At 48.3% G+C, this 16,724-nt stretch overlaps 1 protein-coding gene across 7 annotated transcripts in view; it reads right to left on the bottom strand.

Moving 5' to 3' along the window:
- Window positions 1-16,724, bottom strand: part of ezh1 (enhancer of zeste 1 polycomb repressive complex 2 subunit) — a 57,123-nt gene that overhangs the window by 19,722 nt on the left and 20,677 nt on the right. For all 7 annotated transcript variants that reach the window (XR_013573397.1, XM_078529513.1, XM_078529516.1 and 4 more), the window contains one exon: window positions 15,227-15,321. Coding sequence is in view for 6 of the 7 variants with exons in the window: in XM_078529513.1 (XP_078385639.1) it covers window positions 15,227-15,321 (95 nt within the window). In the remaining variant the exon portion in view is untranslated. The remainder of the gene's footprint in view (window positions 1-15,226; window positions 15,322-16,724) is intronic.

Below are 16,724 nucleotides of genomic sequence, written 5' to 3'. Positions count from 1 at the left end.
AGTTTTGTATCATCAGCAAACTTGAATACATTACTCTCCGTCTCTTTGTCTAAGTCATTAATATAGGCCCCAGCACTGACTTTTGTGACACTCCGCTAGTTACGGCCCACCAATGTGATACATATATGTGCAACCCTCACAAGGGCACAAGAAGCAGAACAATAAAAAACTCCAGTGGAAAGAGTGAATTTTATATCACAGGAGGCTATTCAGCCCATTATGACTGTGTTGGCACTTTGTTAGAGCTATTTAGAACAAATCTCACTGCACCTCTCTCTCGCTCGCTCTCTCTCTCTCGCATTCACTTTCAACAAAGTATCTTAGGTGAGAACAGGCCATTTTAGATGATAAGTGGCTATTTTAGATCGAGAAGAAAGAGTTAATTAATAACCTCGTATTAAAGGAACCTATAAGGAAGTCTGATCACATTATGATAGAATTTCATAATGAATTTGAGAGTTGTTTTATTAAGTCCGAAACCAAGGTCTTAAATCTGAACAAAGCATAGGTATAAGGGGTGAGTTGGCTAAGTTAGATTGTGAAATTGGATTTAAAAACATGATGGTAGAAAAGCAATGGTAAACATTTAAAGAATTAATTCATAATTTACAACAAATATACATTCCCCTAAGGAAGAAAAAGCTCATGGGTAAAGTGGTCTAATCATGGTTAAAGATGGTATTAGATTAAAGGAATAGGCTAATAATATTGCCAAAAATAGGAGTGAGCCTGATGATTGGGAGATTTTAAAATTCAGCAAAGGATTGCCATGAAATTGATAAAGAAAGAGAAAAGAGATTATGAGATAGACTAGAATAGATGTAAAGACAAGCTTCTATAGGAATTGCAGACACAGGAAGAGATCAGCAAAAATAAACATGGTCTCTTCGAGGCAGAGACAGGAGAAATTATAAATGCAGAAAAAGGAAATGGCAGACACATTAAAAACACATTTTATATCTTTCTTCGTGTAGACAACACAAAAATTCTGGAAATATTGGGAAACTGAGGGTCTGTGGAGACTAAGCAACTTAAAGAAATTAGTAGCAGCAAAGAAACAGTGAGGTATCAACTGAGTGTAGCTATAACCCAGGGCTACTTGCGCACCAAACAGCAGAAGCAGCAAGTGATAGACAGAACTAAGCGATCCCACACCAACGGATCAGATCTAAGCTCTGCAGTCCTGCCACATCCAGTCATGAATGGTGGTGGTCAATTAAACAACTCACTGGAGGAGGAGGCTCCACAAATATCTTCATCCTCAATGATGGAGGAGCCCAGCACATCAGTGGAAAATATAAGGCTGAAGCATTTGTAACAATCTTCAGCCAGAAGTGCCGAGTGGATGATCCATCTCAGCCTCCTCCAGAGGTCCCCAGCATCACAGATGCCAGTCTTCAGCCAATTCGATTCACTCCATGTGACATCAAGAAATGGCTGAAGGCACTGGATGCTGCAAAGGCTATGGGCCCTGACAATATTCCGGCAATAGTGCTGAAGACTTGAGTTCCAGGACTTGCTGTGCCTCGAGCCAAGCTGTTCCAGTGCAGCTATAACACTGGCATCTACACAACTATATGGAAAATTGCCCAGGTAGGTCCTGTACACAAAAAGCAGGACAAATCCAACCCGGCCAATTACTGCCCCATCAGTCTACTCTCCAGCTTCAGTAAAGTAATGGAAGGGGTCGTCAACAGTGCTATCAAGCAGCACTAGCTTAGCAATAACCTCAAGAACACTCAAGAAGCTTGACAGTGTCCATGACAAAGCATCCCGCTTGATTGGCACCACATCCATAAACTTTCACTCCCTCCACCACCGACGTACAGTAACAGCAGTGTGCACCATCTACAAGTTGCACTGCAAGAATTCATGAAGGCTCCTTAGACAGCACCTTCCAAACCCACGACCACTACCATTTAGAAGGACAAGGGCAGCAGATAGATGGGGACACCACCGCCCAGAAGTTCCCCTCCAAGTCACTCACCATCCTGACTTGGAAATATATCGCCATTCCTTCACTGTCGCTGGGTCAAAATCCTGGAACTCCCTTCCTAACAGCACTGTGGGTGTACGTACACCACATGGACTGCAGTGGTTCAAGAAGGCAGCTCACCACCACCTTCTCAAGGGCAACCAGGGATCGGCAATAAATGCTGGCCTAGCCAGCGAAGCACACATCCCATGAATGAATTTTTTAAAAATGCATTCAAGTTTTGCTGTTAGGTGGAAAAATGAGGTGAGGAGAGTGCAAAGAGGTTGCAAAGGGATAGAGACAGACTAAGTGAGTGGAAAAGAACATGGCAGATGGAATATAACATCAGGAAACGTAAAGTTATTGACTTTGGAATAAAAAATGGAAAACAGAGTTTTTCGAATGGTGGTTAGAAGGCAGCAAATGTGACTTCCTTATTTAAGAAAGGAGGGAGGGAGAAAACAGGGAATGGCCGACCTGTTAGCCTGACATCAGTAATAGGGAAAATGCTAGTCACTTAGAAAATAATGGTGAGATTGGGCAGAGTCAACGTGGATTTATGAACGTAAATTGCGTTTGACAAACCTGTTGGAGTTTTTTTGAGGACGTAACTAGCAGAATAGATAAGGGAGAACCAGTGGATGTGGTGTATTTGGATTTTCAGGAAGCTTTTGATGAGGTCCCACATGAGAGGTTAGGAAACAAAATTAGAGCACCTGGGATTGGGGTAATATACTGGTCTGGGTTGAGAACTGGTTAACGGACAGAAAACAGAGAGTAGGGAAAAATGGATCACTCTCAGGTTGGCAGGCTGTGACTAGTGGGGTGCTGCAAGGATCAGTGCTTGGGCTCCAGCTATTCACAATATATATCAGGGATATATATAAAAGTAGGGAAAATCCCAAGATATTCTATAAGTTTATCAATGGGAAGAGGATAACCAGGGAAAGAGTAGGGCCCATTAGGGACCAAGGGGGCAATCTAAGGGTGGAGCCAGAGGTCATCGGTAGAGTGTTGAACGAATACTTCACATCTGTCTTCACCCAAGAGAATGAGGATGAAGGTATCGAGCTCAGGGAGAGAAACTGCGAGGTTCTTAAGCAAATTGATATAGGGAGTGACAAGGTATTGGAGGTGTTGGCAGGCTTAAAAGTGGACAAATCTCCACTCTTTGATGATTTGTGTCCCAGACTGCTGAGGGAGGCAAGGGAGGAGATTGCAGGGGCTCTGACCCAAATTTTAAATTCCTCTCTGGCCAAGGGGGAGGTGCCAAAGGACTGGAGAACAGCTAATGTGGTTCCGCTATTTAAGAAGGGTTGTAGAGAGAAGCCAGGGAACTACAAGCCAGTGAGTCTCATGCCAGTGGTAGAGAAACTATCGGAGAAAATTCTGAAGGAGAGTATCTATCTCCACTTGGAGTGGCAAGGTTTGATCAGGGATAGTCAGCATGGTTTTTGTCAGAGGGAGGTCATGCCTAGCAAATTTGATTGAATTTTTTGAGGGGGTGACCAGGTGTGTAGATGAGGGTAGTGCAGTTGATGTAGTTTATATGGATTTCAGCAAAACCTTTGACAAGGTCACACATCGGAGACGTATAAAGAAGGCAAATATACATGGGACACGGGGTAATTTGATAAGGTGGATTCAAAATTGGCTTAGTTGTAGGAGACAGAGGGTGATGACAGAAGGATGCTTTAGTGACTGGAAGCCAATGTCCAGTGGCATACCACAGGGATCTGTGCTGGGTCCCCTATTATTTGTCATTTATATAAACGACATAGGTGACTATGTGTGGGGTAGGATTAGTAAGTTTGCGGATGACACAAAGATTGGCTGGGTGGCTAACAGTGAGGTTGAGTGTCTTGGGCTACAGGAAGATATAGATGGGATGGTCAAATGGGCAGATAAGTGGCAGATGGAATTTAACCCTGAAAAGTGTGAGGTGATACACTTTGGAAGGAGTAATTTGACAAGGAAGTATTCAATGAACGGCATGACACTAGGAAGTTCTGAGGAACAAAGGGACCTTGGCGTGTGTGTCCATAGATCTCTGAAGGCAAAGGGGCATGTTAGTGGGGTGGTGAAAAAGGCATATGGGACACTTGCCTTTATCAATCGAGGCATAGATTAGAAAAGTAGGGAGGTCATGTTGGAGTTGTATAGAACCTTGGTGAGGCCACAGCTGGAGTACTGTGTGCAGTTCTGGTCGCCACATCATAGGAAGGATGTGATTGCACTGGAGGGGGTGCAGAGGAGATTCACCAGGATGTTGCCTGGGGTGAAACATTTAAGTTATGAAGAGAGGTTAGATAGACTTGGGTTGTTTTCGTTGGAGCAGAGAAGACTGAGGGACGACCTGATCGAGGTGTACAAGATTATGAGGGGCATGGACAGGGTGGATAGGGGGCAGCTGTTCCCCTTAGTTAAAGGGTCAGTCACGAGGAGACATAAATTCAAGGTGAGGGGCAGGAGGTTTAGGGGAGATGTGAGGAAAAACTTTTTTACCCAGGGGGTGGTGACGGTCTGGAATGCACTGCCTGGGAGGGTGGTGGAGGCGGTTTGCCTCACATCCTTTAAAAAGTACCTGGATGAGCACTTGGCACATCATAACATTCAAGCTATGGGCCAAGTGCTGGTAAATGGGATTAGGTAGGTAGGTCAGGTGTTTCTCACGTGTCGGTGCAGACTCGATGGGCCGAAGGCCCTCTTCTGCACTGTGATTCTGTGATATCCATGATTTGGATGTGGGGCCAAATGTAATATTTCCAAATTTACTGATAACAAAACTATGTGGGAATGTAAGTTGCGAGGAGGATGCAAAGAGGCTTCAAGGGGATTTAGACAGACTAAGTGAGAGGGCAAGATCATGGCAGATGGAATATAATATAAATAAAAATGTAAAAGTTATTCATTTTGGTAGAAAAAACAGAAATGCAGAGTATTTCTTAAATAGGGAGAGGTTGAGACGTGTTGATGTCCAAAGGGATCTGGGTGTCCTTGTTCATAAGTCACTGAAAGATAACATGCAGGAGCAGCAAGCAATTAGGAAGGCAAATGGTATGTTGGTCTTTATTGCATGGGGATTTGAGTAAAGGAGTAAGGGTGTCTTGCTGCAGTTGTATTGAGCCTTGGTGAGACCACACCTGGAGTAGTGTGTACAGTTTTGGTCTCTTTACCTAAGAAAGGATATACTAAGAAAGGGAGTGCAGTGAAGGTTCACCAGACTGATTCCTGGGATGGCGGGATTGTCGTTTGAGGAGAGATTGAGCCGACTAGGCCTTTATTCACTGGAGTTTAGAAGAATGAGAGGAGATCTCATTGAAACATATAAAATTCTGACAGGGATGAATAGACTGGATGCAGGAATGATGCTTCCTCCAGCTGGGGGGGGGGTCTAGAACAAGGGGTCACAGTCTCAGGATACAGGGTAGGCCATTTTGGAGTGAGATGAGAAACTTCTTCACTCAAAGGGTGGTGAACCTATGGATCTCATTGAAGTGTACAAAATTTTTACAGGGCTCGACAGGGTAGATGCAGGAAGGATGTTTCCCCTGGTTTGGGGGTTTAGAAACAGGTGACAGAGTCTCTGAATAAGGGGTAAGCCATTTAGGACCAAGATGAGAAGGAATTTTTTTCACTCGGGGGTGGCGAATCTTTCGAATTCTCTACCCCAGAGGGCTGTGGAGGCTCAGACAGAGAATATTCAAAGCAGGTTTCTAGATACCAACGACACCAAGGGAAATGGGGATAGTGCAGGAAGATTGCGTTGAGGCAGATGATCGGCCATGATCTTGTTAAACAGCGGAGCTGTTAAACAGGCTCGAGGAGCCGAATGGCCTACTCCTACACCTATGTTCCTATGTGAGAAACTGTGAAATGTTGATATTCAAAGGAATTAGGGTGTCCTTGTACACAAATCACACAAAGCTAACGAACAGTAAGTAATTAGGAAAGCAAATGGCATGACAGACTTTATTACAAAGGGATAATAGTAAAGAGTCTTAGTGCAATTGTATAGGTCTTTGTTGAGGCTACACCTGGAGTACTGTGTACAGCTTGGATCTCTTTACCATAGAAAGGATACACTTATCTTAGAGGGGGGGGGGTGTAACAAAGATTCAATAGATTGATTCCTGGGATGAGGGATTGCCCTATCAGGAGAGATTGAGTAGGCTAGGCCTTTATTCCCTGGAGTTTATTAGAATAAGATCTCATTGAAACATATAAACTTCTTAGAGGGCTTGACAGAATACATACTCAGAGGCTGTTTCCCAGCTGGAGAGTTTAGAACGAGGAGAAATGGTCTCAGGATAATGGGTCAATCATTTAGAACTAACGGGAGGCAAAATTTCTTTCTCAGAGGGTTGTGAATCAATTGGAATTCTCTACCCCAGAGAGTTGTGGATGCTCCGTTGATGAGTTTATTTCAGACTATGCAATATTTTGGAGGCTACAGGAACCATAGGCTATGAGGATACTGTGGGAAAGTGAAGTTGAGGTTGAGTATCAGCCATGATCATATTGAATGGTGGAGCAGGCTCAAAGGGCCGAATAGCCTACTCCTGCTCTTCGTCTATCCCACTGTTTCTAGCATTAACCAATCCCACCCATATTAGAGTCACATTGTTAAGTCTTAAACTCAATTCTGTTTACTCATTTCCTCCCAGAGCCTTCTGCAAACCTGCAATCACCTGCCTCGATCTGCACAAGCTGACCTGCCCCGATCTGCACACGCTCACCTGCCTCGATCTGCACAAGCTCACCTGCCCCGATCTGCACACGCTCACCTGCCTCGATCTGCACACACTCACCTGCCCCGATCTGCACACGCTCACCTGCTTCGATCTACACACACTCACCCGCCTCGATCTGCACACGCTCACCTGCCCCGATCTGCACACGCTCACCTGCCCCGATCTGCACACACTCACCTGCCCCGATCTGCACATGCTCACCTGCCCCGATCTGCACACGCTCACCTGCCCCGATCTACACACGCTCACCTGCCCCGATCTGCACACGCTCACCTGCCCCGATCTGCACACGCTCACCTGCCCCGATCTGCACATGCTCACCCGCTTCAATCTACACACGCTCACCCGCCTCGATCTGCACACGCTCACCTGCCCCGATCTGCACACGCTCACCTGCCCCGATCTGCACACGCTCACCTGCCCCGATCTGCACACGCTCACCTGCCCCGATCTACACACGCTCACCTGCCCCGATCTGCACACACTCACCTGCTCCGATCTGCACACGCTCACCAGCTTCGATCTACACACGCTCACCTGCCCCGATCTGCACACGCTCACCTGCTTCGATCTACACACGCTCACCTACCCCGATCTGCACACGCTCACCTGCCCCGATCTGCACATGCTCACCTGCCCCGATCTACACACACTCACCTGCCCCAATCTGCACACACTCACCTGCCCCGATCTGCACACGCTCACCTGCCCCGATCTGCACACGCTCACCTGCCCCGATCTGCACACGCTCACCTGCCCCGATCTACACACGCTCACCTGCCCCGATCTGCACACACTCACCTGCTCCGATCTGCACACGCTCACCAGCTTCGATCTACACACGCTCACCTGCCCCGATCTGCACACGCTCACCTGCTTCGATCTACACACGCTCACCTACCCCGATCTGCACACGCTCACCTGCCCCGATCTGCACACGCTCACCTGCCCCGATCTGCACACGCTCACCTGCCCCGATCTGCACACACTCACCTGCTCCGATCTGCACACGCTCACCAGCTTCGATCTACACACGATCACCTGCCCCGATCTGCACACGCTCACCTGCTTCGATCTACACACGCTCACCTACCCCGATCTGCACACGCTCACCTGCCCCGATCTGCACACGCTCACCTGCCCCGATCTACACACACTCACCTGCCCCAATCTGCACACACTCACCTGCCCCGATCTGCACACGCTCACCTGCCCCGATCTGCACATGCTCACCTGCCCCGATCTGCACACGCTCACCTGCCCCGATCTACACACGCTCACCTGCCCCGATCTGCACACACTCACCTGCTCCGATCTGCACACGCTCACCAGCTTCGATCTACACACGCTCACCTGCCCCGATCTGCACACGCTCACCTGCTTCGATCTACACACGCTCACCTACCCCGATCTGCACACGCTCACCTGCCCCGATCTGCACACGCTCACCTGCCCCGATCTGCACACGCTCACCTGCTTCAATCTACACACACTCACCTGCCCCGATCTACACACTCACCTGCCCCGATCTGCACACGCTCACCTGCTTCGATCTACACACGCTCACCTGCTTCGATCTACACACGCTCACCTACCCCGATCTGCACACGCTCACCTGCCCCGATCTGCACACGCTCACCTGCCCCGATCTGCACACGCTCACCTGCCCCGATCTGCACACACTCACCTGCTCCGATCTGCACACGCTCACCAGCTTCGATCTACACACGATCACCTGCCCCGATCTGCACACGCTCACCTGCTTCGATCTACACACGCTCACCTACCCCGATCTGCACACGCTCACCTGCCCCGATCTGCACACGCTCACCTGCCCCGATCTACACACACTCACCTGCCCCAATCTGCACACACTCACCTGCCCCGATCTGCACACGCTCACCTGCCCCGATCTGCACATGCTCACCTGCCCCGATCTGCACACGCTCACCTGCCCCGATCTACACACGCTCACCTGCCCCGATCTGCACACACTCACCTGCTCCGATCTGCACACGCTCACCAGCTTCGATCTACACACGCTCACCTGCCCCGATCTGCACACGCTCACCTGCTTCGATCTACACACGCTCACCTACCCCGATCTGCACACGCTCACCTGCCCCGATCTGCACACGCTCACCTGCCCCGATCTGCACACGCTCACCTGCTTCAATCTACACACACTCACCTGCCCCGATCTACACACTCACCTGCCCCGATCTGCACACGCTCACCTGCTTCGATCTACACACGCTCACCTGCTGCACACGCTCACCTGCCTCGATCTGCACACGGTCACCTGCCCCGATCTGCACACGCTCACCTGCCCCGATCTGCACACGCTCACCTGCCCCGATCTGCACACGCTCACCTGCTTCAATCTACACACACTCACCTGCCCCGATCTGCACACGCTCACCAGCTTCGATCTACACACGCTCACCTGCCCCGATCTGCACAAGCCCACCTGCCCCAACTACACACATTCACCTGCCTCGATCTGCACATGCTCACCTGCAGACGCTCATGTGCCTCGATCTACACATGCTCACCTGCTTCGATCTACACACGCTCACCTGCACAAGGCCACCTGCCCCAACTGCACACGCTCACCTGCACACTCTCACCTGCCCCGATCTACACACGCTCACCTGCTTCGATCTGCACACGCTCACCTGCTTCAATCTGCACACGCTCACCTGCCCCGATCTACACACACTCACCTGCCCCAATTTGCACACGCTCACCTGCCCCGATCTATACACACTCACCTGCCCCGATCTGCACACACTCACCTGCCCCGATCTGCACACGTTCACCTGCCCCGATCTGCACACGCTCACCTGCCCCGATCTGCACACGCTCACCTGCCCCGATCTACACACACTCACCTGCCCCGATCTACACACACTCACCTGCCCCGATCTGCACACACTCACCTGCTCCGATCTGCACACGCTCACCAGCTTCGATCTACACACGCTCACCTGCCCCGATCTGCACACGCTCACCTGCTTCGATCTACACACGCTCACCTGCCTCGATCTGCACGCGCTCACCTGCCCCGATCTGCACACGCTCACCTGCCCCGATCTGCACACGCTCACCTGCTTCAATCTACACACACTCACCTGCCCCGATCTGCACACGCACACCAGCTTCCATCTACACACGCTCACCTGCCCGATCTGCACAAGCCCACCTGCCCCAACTACACACATTCACCTGCCCCGATCTGCACACGCTCACCTGCTTCGATCTACACACGCTCACCTGCCTCGATCTGCACACGCTCACCTGCCCCGATCTGCACACGCTCACCTGCCCCGATCTGCACACGCTCACCTGCTTCAATCTACACACACTCACCTGCCCCGATCTGCACACGCACACCAGCTTCCATCTACACACGCTCACCTGCCCGATCTGCACAAGCCCACCTGCCCCAACTACACACATTCACCTGCCTCGATCTGCACATGCTCACCTGCAGATGCTCATGTGCCTCGATCTACACACGCTCACCTGCTTCGATCTACACACGCTCACCTGCACAAGGCCACCTGCCCCAACTGCACACGCTCACCTGCACACTCTCACCTGCCTCGATCTACACACGCTCACCTGCACAAGGCCACCAGCCCCAACTGCACACGCTCACCTGCACATGCTCACCTGCAGACACTCACCTGCTTCGATCTACACACGCTCACCTGCACAAGCCCACCTGCCCCAACTGCACACACTCACCTGCCCGGATCTGCACAAGCTCACCTGCAGACGCTCACCTGCCCCGATCTGCACATGCTCACCTGCCCTGATCTGCACACCCTCATCTGCACACGCTCACCTGCTTCGATCTACACATGGTCACCTGCTTCGATCTACACACACTCACCTGCCCCAACTGCAGACGCCAAACAGAACACGTTCACCTGCACACGCTCATCTGCACACACTCACCTGCCCCGATTTGCACACGCTCACCTGCGCATGCCCACCTGCACACGCTCACCTGCACATGCTCATATGAATTAGGAGGAGTAGGCCAATCAGCCACTCGAGCCTGCTCCGCCATTCAATAAGATCATGGCTAATCTGATTGTAATCTCAACCCCACATTCCTGCCTACCCCCGATAAATTTTCATCTCCTTGTTAATCAAGAACCTATCTAGCTCTGCCTTAAAAATATTCAAAGACTCTGCCTGCTTCCATTGCCTTTTGAGGAAGAGTTCCAAAGAGTCACAACCCTCTGAGAGAAAAAATTTCGCCTCATCCTTGTCTTAAATGAGTGACTGACCCTTTATTTTTAAACAGTGACCCCTAGTTCTGGATTCTCCCACAAGAGGAAACATTCTTTCCACATCCATCCTGTCAAGACCCCTCAGGATCTTAAAAGTTTCAATTAAGTCACCTCTTACTCTTCTAAATACCAGTGGATACAAGCCTAACCTGTCCAACCTTTCCTCATAATACAACCCGCCCATTCCTGGTATTGGTCTAGTAAACCTTCTCTGAACTGCTTCTAACGCATTTACATCTTTCTTTAAATAAGGAGCCCAATACTGTACACAATACTCCAGATGTGATCTCACCAATGCTCTGTATAACTGAAGCATAACCTCCCCACTTTTGTATTCAATTCCCCTCACAATAAATTATAACATTTTATTAGCTTTCCTAATTACCTGCTGTACCTGCATACTAACCTTTTGTGATTCATGAACTAGGACACCCAGATCCCTCTGAATCTCAGAGCTCTGCAATCTCTCACCATTTAGATAATAAGCTTCTTTTTTATTCTTCCTGCCAAAATGAACAATTTCACATTTGCCCACATTACACTCCATTTGCCAGATCTTTGCACACTCACTTAACCTATTTATGTCACTCTGTAGCCTCCTTACGTCCTCTTCATAATTTACTTTCCTACCTATCTTTGTGTTGTCAGCAAATTAGCAACCATTCCTTCGGTCCCTTCATCCAAATAATTTATATAAATTATAAAAAGTTGAGGCCCCAGCACTGATTCCTGTGGCACACCGCTCATCACACCCTGCCAACCAGAAAAAGACCAACTCATGCCAACTCTCTGCTCCCTGTTAGCTAGCCAATCTTCTATCCATGCCAACATGTTACCCCCCACATCATGAGCTTTTATTTTCTGCAATAACATTTGATGTGGCACTTTATCAAATACCTTCTGGAAATCTAAGTACAGTACATCCACTGGTTCCCCTTTATCCACAGCGCATGTGACTCCTTCAAAGAACTCCAATAAATTGGTTAAACATGATTTCCCTTTTATAAAACCATGTTGACTCTGCCTGATTGCCTTGAATTTTTCTAAGTGCCCTGCTATAACATCTTTAATAATAGCTTCTAACATTTTCCCTATGACAGATGTTAGGCTAACTGGTCTGTAGTTTTCTGCTTTCTGTCTCCCTCCCTTTTTGAATAAAGGAGTTATATTTGCTATTTTCCAATCTAATGGAACCTTCTCCCTCAAAATAAATGTAAAATTCAATCATGCTCTGATTGCTGCTACCTAGGGGTGCCTTCACTAGGAGGTTATCAATTAATCCTATCTCGCTGCTCAATACCAGGTCTAGTATCACCTGCTCTCTGGTTGGCACCAGAACATGCTGTTCTAAGAAACTATCCCAAAAACATTCTATGAACTCCTCATCTAGGCTACCTTTGCCCGTCTGATTTTTCCAGTCTATATGTAGGTTAAAATCACCCATGATTATTGCTGTACCTTTCTGGCAAGCTCTCATTATCTCTTCTTTTATACTCCGTCCTACTGTGTAATTACAATTAGGAGGCCTGTACACCTCTCCCACAAGTGACTTCTTGCTCTTATCATTTCTCATCTCAAACCAAACCACTTCTACATCCCTGTTTCCTGAACTTAGGCCATCCCTCTCTGATGCACTAATACCATCTTTAATTAACAGAGCCACCCCTCCACCTTTTCCTAACTTTCTGTCCTTCCTAAATGTCACATGCCCTTCAATATTCAGGTCCCAATCTATGTCATCCTGTAGCCATGTCTCTGTAACAGCTATCAGATCGTTCTTATTTATTTATATTTGCACTATCAGTTCATCTGTTTTGTTTCAAATACTACGTGCATTTAGATACAGAGCATTTAGTTATGTCCTTTTATTATTTTTGTAGCATCTAGCCTTATCTGCTGATTTACTCTTAGATTTGTACTCTCTGTCCCTTCCAGTCACAGTCTATCATTTCCCATATTACTACCTGTCTCACTTGCCTTGTTTCTACTCTTTGGCTTACCACATCTCCCCAGATTTGATTCCTTGCCCCTACTATTCAGTTTAAAACCCTCTCTACTTCCCGAGTTATGCGGCTCGCGAGGTCACCAGCCCCAGCATGGTTCAGGTGTAGACTGTCCCACCGGTACAGGTCCCACTTTCCCCAATACTGGTGCCAGTGCCCCACAAGCTGGAACCCACTTCTCCCACACCCGGTCTTTGAGCCACACATTCATTTCTCTAATCTTATTTGTCCTATGCCAATTTGCACAGGCAATAATCCATGGCTCAGGTAATAATCCAGAAATTATTACCTTTGAGGTTCTGCTTCTTAATTTGGTGCCTAGCACACCATACTAACTATGCAGAGCCTCCTTCCTCATCCTGTCTATGTCGTAAGTATCTACATGGACCATGACCACTGGATCCTCCCCCTCACACTGCAAGTTCCTCTCCAGGCCTGAGCAGATGTCCCGAGCTCTGGCACCGGGCAGGCAACAAAGCCGTCTGGACTCTCGCTCTTTGCTACAGAGAACAGTGTCAATTCCCCTGACTATACTGTCCCCTACAACCACTACATTTCTTTTTGCTCCCCCGACTTGGATGGCTTCCTGTACCACAGGGCCATGGTCAGTTTGCTCATCCACCCTGCAGCCCCCACTCTCATCCAAACAAGCTGAGAGAACCTCAAACCTGTTGGACAATTGCAGAGGCTCAACACTCCTGCCCTCTGGGTCCCCTTACCTGCTTCACTCACAGTCACACCCTCCTGTACCTGGCCACTGACCAAATCAGAAGACTTTATTCTAAATGGTGTGACTGCCTCCTGGTATAAAGCATCCAGGTAACTTTCCCCCTGCCTGATGTGTTACAGAGTCTGCAGCTCAGTGACTCTGAGCTGAAGTTCCTCAGGCCGCAAACACTTGCTGCAGACGTATTTTCCCTGGATCACAATGTTATCCAGGAGCCCCCACATGCTGCAGCTTTGACACATCACCTGTCCTGCCATCCTTAATGTGTTTTAAATAATTACTTAATTATATTCACTTAGGTTGCTTTCTTATATATTTTATTAACTTCACCAAATTGTGTACGATTTTTAACCCGAGGGATAGAATAGAACTTACCCACTTACCAGAAACTCTTTTACTGCTAATTACAGAATGGATTAGGTTTTAAGAGCAAAATTTAAGAACAAAATTAACACTTAGAACTCCCCCCTCGTCAAACTCCAAGAGTTCACTTAGTTAGTCGCCTGCACATGCTCACCTGCCCTGATCTGCACACGCTCGTCTGCACATGCCACCCACACACGCTCACCCACACACGCTCACCCGCACACGCTCACCCGCACACGGCCACCTGCACACGGCCACCTGCACACACTCAGCTACACACGCCCACTTGCACACGCTCAGCTGCATGCGCTCACCTGCACACACCCACTTGCACACGCTCACTTGTCCTGATTTGCACATGCTCACTTGTACATGTTCATTTGCACACATACCTGTCCCAATTTGCATATGCTCACTGGCACATGTATAAAGCTCTGGTTAGGCCACAGCTAGAGTATTGCGTGCAGTTCTGGAATCCACATTATAGAAAGGATGTGATTGCACTAGAGAGAGTGCAGAGGAGATTTACCAGGATGTTGCCTGGGCTGGAGAGTTTTAGTTATGATGAGAGATTGGATAGACTGGGGTTATTTTCCTTGGAGCAGAGGAGATTGAGAGGGGGACATGATTGAGGTGTATAAAATTATGAGGGGCATAGATAGGGTAGACAGGAAGGAACTTTTCCCCTTGGTGGAGGAATCAATAACCAGGGGGCATAGATTTAAGGTAAGGGACATGAGGAAAAATTTTTTCACCCAGAGGGTGGTGGGAATCTGGAACTCACTGCCTGAAAGGGTGCTAGAGGCAGAAACCCTCATAACATTAAGGAGTGTTTTGATGTGCACTTGTGATGCCATGGCACACAAGGCAATGGGCCTAGTGCTGGAAAATGGGATTAGAATAGTTAGGTATTGTTTGACCGGTGCAGACTCGATGGGCCGAAGGGCCTTTTTCTGTGCTGTATACCTCTATGACTCTATGTTCACTTACACATGCTCGCCTGCACATGCTCATCTCTCCCGATTTGCACACGCTCATTTGCACACGTTCACCTGCACACGCTGACTTGCACACGCTCACCTGCACATGCTCACCTGTGCTTTCTCTTTTTTTTTGGTGGAGACAGAACCTGGTCATCAGTGGGCATCTTGTGAATGATGGATGATTCCTTCACTGCAAACTCGTATATCTGGAGAGAGGGCACACACCACTCAGAAAATCAGGATTTATTCAGTCTCAACTGGTGCTATGACCACAGGAATGGGGGGGGGTGGGGGGTGGTGGGTGTGTGGTCATTCAGCTGCTTGAGCATGTTCTACTGATAAAACAGATCATGTCTGCCCTTTATCTTAAATTTGTTTTCCCACCTTTGTTCCTTTTCCCATAATCCTCATACACAACAAAATCTGTTGATCCCAGTTGAAAGGTCTAATTGAAGCCCAATGCTCGCAGACTGTTAGGGAACAAGGTTCCAGATTTTCACCATGTGTGTGAAGTTACTGCAGGCAACTGAATGAGGTGATGCTATGAAAATTGGGTTTTAGACCAGATAATTCAACAAGGCAGAATGAGTTGTTCCCCTCAGTGTCTAGACCCATGGACACACTCTACTTGTCATTCAGTAACTAGTCCTGTGAACACTGTCTTTACCTTGTTTCCATAGGGACAGCAGTTAATTTAATCCCTCAGACCTGCTCCACCACCAGTTTTCAAAAGGAACTTTTAGTCTCTGACCACCTCCTCTTCTTAATGTAATCACAAAAATGTTTTGCATAGATTTTAATATCTCTGCTAGTTTCTTTTCAAATTCTCTTCTACTGGTTGTTCCTATCTGTTACACTTTGCTGTTTTTTTGCATAATTTCCATTCACTAGGATCTGAGATACTTTTTATATCTTTGTAAACTTTTTCTTTTAGTCTTTTGTTGTCTCTTACCTCTTTCGTCACTGTGGCTTTTTTTTGCCAATAGGTTCCTTGCCTCTTAAGGTTCTAAATTGGTTCCATATCCAGTCAAATATTTTCGGAACACCTGCCACTGACCTTCTGTCATTTTCCACAGTAACAGATTTGCCCGAGAATTGGCAGGAAGGTCAGGATCAGTATCCGCCCCAAACCCAACATCAGAATCAGGCAGCAACTTGGCAAACCCAACTGGAGAGAGGGCTCCAGCATCAAACCCTCTCCTCTCCTCCCACTTCCCCCCTTCTACCCTCCCTTCCCCTCTGTACTCTTCTGTCCCCCTCCCCTTCTCTCCACCACTCCTCTCCCTTCTCCTTCTTCCCTGCCCCTCTCCTCTTCCCCTTTCTCCTCCACTCTCCCCCCCCTTCTCCCCCTCCCATTCACTCCTTCTTTCCTCTCCACATCTCTCATCTCCTTCCCCCTCCCCTTCCTCCTCTCTTTCTTCCACACATCTCCCCATCCCTCCTTCTCACCTCTCCTCTCCCCTCCTCTTCCCATTACTCCCCTGGCCCACCTCTTCTTCTCTGCCTTTGCCACATAATCAACCTGAAAGCACTGACAGAGTGGGTAGGACCATAGCACCAGTCACACAGTGACCACGGAGTGATGGACAATCACTGTCTTATCCCACTG

The sequence above is a fragment of the Cetorhinus maximus genome, chromosome 25 (assembly GCF_964194155.1).
Source record: "Cetorhinus maximus chromosome 25, sCetMax3.hap1.1, whole genome shotgun sequence".
Taxonomy (NCBI): domain Eukaryota; kingdom Metazoa; phylum Chordata; class Chondrichthyes; order Lamniformes; family Cetorhinidae; genus Cetorhinus; species Cetorhinus maximus.
This window is presented reverse-complemented; position numbering and strand designations above follow the sequence as displayed.